The sequence below is a fragment of the Ammodytes marinus genome, assembly GCF_949987685.1.
Source record: "Ammodytes marinus genome assembly, chromosome: 3".
NCBI lineage: Eukaryota > Metazoa > Chordata > Actinopteri > Uranoscopiformes > Ammodytidae > Ammodytes > Ammodytes marinus.
This window is the reverse complement of record NC_137232.1, coordinates 36,534,238-36,536,837: the sequence shown is the minus strand read 5'-3', so window position 1 is coordinate 36,536,837 and position 2,600 is coordinate 36,534,238. Positions and strand designations below refer to the sequence as shown.

Genomic DNA, 2,600 nt, shown 5'->3' with positions numbered 1-2,600 from the left:
ATTATGTCCCCAGTGAGTGAGTGTGTGTGTGTGTGTGTGTGTGTGTGTGTGTGTGTGTGTGTGTGTGTGTGTGTGTGTGTGTGTGTGTGTGTGTGTGTGTGTGTGTGTGTGTGTGTGTGTGTGTACTCACCATAATGATGGAGTTGGTAACCGTGGGATTGTGGACGGACAGGGCAGCCATCATACAGGCCATGTCCGAGAAACAGCGACACACACACTCCCACACACACACACACTGTCTATCTGACCAACACTGCTCACACACACACTGTAGCTCCGCCTACGTCTGTGTTAGCCACGCCCTCCACACACACACCTAAACACACACACACACACACACACACACGTTTGTACGGCTATACTTGTGAGGACATTCCTTGACATAATGCATTCCCTAGCCCCTTACTCTAACCCTAACCATCAAAACTAAATGCCTAACCCCAACCCGGGGTTAGGCAGTGGCGAAGTGGGTAGGGAGATCGCCTCTGGAGTGCAGGGTCGGAGGTTCGATCCCCCGTCTCCCCGCCACATGTCGAAGTGTCCCTGAGCAAGACACTGAACCCCAAATTGCTCCCGATGGTTCAGAGAGCGCCTTGCATGGCAGCTTCTACCATCGGTGTATGAGTGTGTGTATGAATGGGTGAATGTGGTAAGATATGTAAAGCGCTTTGGGGCTGAGAAAATCGGCTAGAAAGCGCTATATAAGTCAAGTCCATTTACCATTTACCAACCCTTACCATAAACCTAATTCATACCTGAACCTTAAAACCTAGTGTTAACCCTCAAACAGCCCTTTAAAAGGTGCAGTGTGTAATATGACATCATCAAGAAATTTCTCGAAAATTCTAGAAAGTTCTAGAACGCAACGCTCCCTGGGTAACCCCAACCCTTTTGAATAATAACAGAAGCTACAGTGGCCTTCAAGGACAAGAATAATTCTAAATTATAAACAATGCACCTGATGACATTCCAACCATGACGCTTCCAACATGGCGGCGCTCATGCCTTGGTCCAAGGTATGGAGAAATATGGACATATATGAGACCCTTTCTAAGGGAAAAATAAATAATTCTAAAAAAAATAATCAGCTATTATGCACTAAATTAAACGTACTTATGGATATTATAATTATTTTCTACAAAGTCTGATAGGAAATAAAACCCAAAATCCTACACACTGCAGGTTTAAAGGCCTGTCCCAAAGTGAACCAGGTTGAATGTCCTCACTTTTCTAAAAATGTCCTCACTCCTAAGGTATAAAGCTCGTTCTCTCACTCTCACACACACACACACACACACACACACACACACACACACACACACACACACACACACACACACACACACACACACACACACACACAAACACACACACACACACACACACACATACACACACACAGAAAGAGACTCACATGCTCACCAACCTCCACTCGGTTGGTTGATAAGCTTTGACCTGTTTAACTAATGCCATGATTACCTGATCACATTGTTTCTATAGATGTGCATGTGTGTGTGTGTGTGTGTGTGTGTGTGTGTGCACACTGTACTTTATGTCTGACAGTGTGAAAGAAAGAACCTTCATCCCTTAAAGGTGCAGTGTGTAGAATTCTTTGGCCATTTTTCAGAACAGATTATTAAGGTGCTACGAGGAACTTTAAAATATTTCTGAAACAGTCAAACTTTTTCCTCTGATGATCATGAATTACATGTAACAGCAAACCAGACCATCAGTGCAAAGAAAGAATGCTATTTTTATATAGTTTGTCTTAATGCCTTTGTCATGGGTATACGCTCACCCAGGAACAACAGCTGGTGTGGTAAAAACACTACCGCTTTTGTCCAAAGGGGGCCGCTAGAATTAACACAAACTGAAAAAGTTCCTCGGAGCACCTTTAAGCGTTCTGATTCTTGAATTTTCGCATTGGCCAACCTATGGATTGTTAGAACCGAGTGTCACATAGTAAATTCATCGCAAAGTAAAAATAAACAAATAATCTATCTTAATATCTTAACCATAATATTGGTGGTGCTTGGACTCGTTTCAAATTGATGTGAAAGGTGGTTTGAAGGTAAAAGGTTTTATAGAACAATTTTGAATTTCAAAAAACCAGACCAAATATATATATATAAAAAGAAATGTCTCACTTTGCATGTAATGAGCCTATATAATATATTAGTTTCACCTTTTCAGTTGAATTAGTGAAATTTTGCACAATATTCTAATTTTTGGAGTTTCTCCTGTATAGACAGACAGACAGCAGAAAGCAGTGAGTGTAAATAATAGTCATTTTGGAGCAGAACAGTGTCACCCCCTGCTGGCTGAGTTGAGATACTGCAACATCAAATCAGAGGAGAAAATGTAATTATTGGTTGCGTTCCGAATCGCATACTCTTTCTTTTTTCTATTCTACATACTACATCCGACGATAAAAAGAATCTAGTTAGGATGCAGTAGGCATACTATTGGGACATACTTTACTCTCTTATTTCATCATAACATTGCGCCTTGATCTTGCCTCTTGCTTTTATACCCGTCTCATCCCCGTTTGTTTTCATATGGAGGCTTCGTCGATGTTACGTCACTTCACGTGCGCACTG

General features: G+C 41.8%; 1 protein-coding gene across 1 annotated transcript in view; it reads right to left on the bottom strand.

The window, feature by feature from the left end:
- abcg1 (ATP-binding cassette, sub-family G (WHITE), member 1) overlaps positions 1 to 193 on the bottom strand; it is a gene marked incomplete at both ends in the record, with an annotated part of 24,560 nt that extends 24,367 nt beyond the window's left edge. Inside the window, one exon of the mRNA XM_080025236.1 lies at positions 131 to 193. Coding sequence (XP_079881362.1) covers positions 131 to 193 — 63 coding nt within the window. The remainder of the gene's footprint in view (positions 1 to 130) is intronic.
- Positions 194 to 2,600: the final 2,407 nt, after the last annotated feature.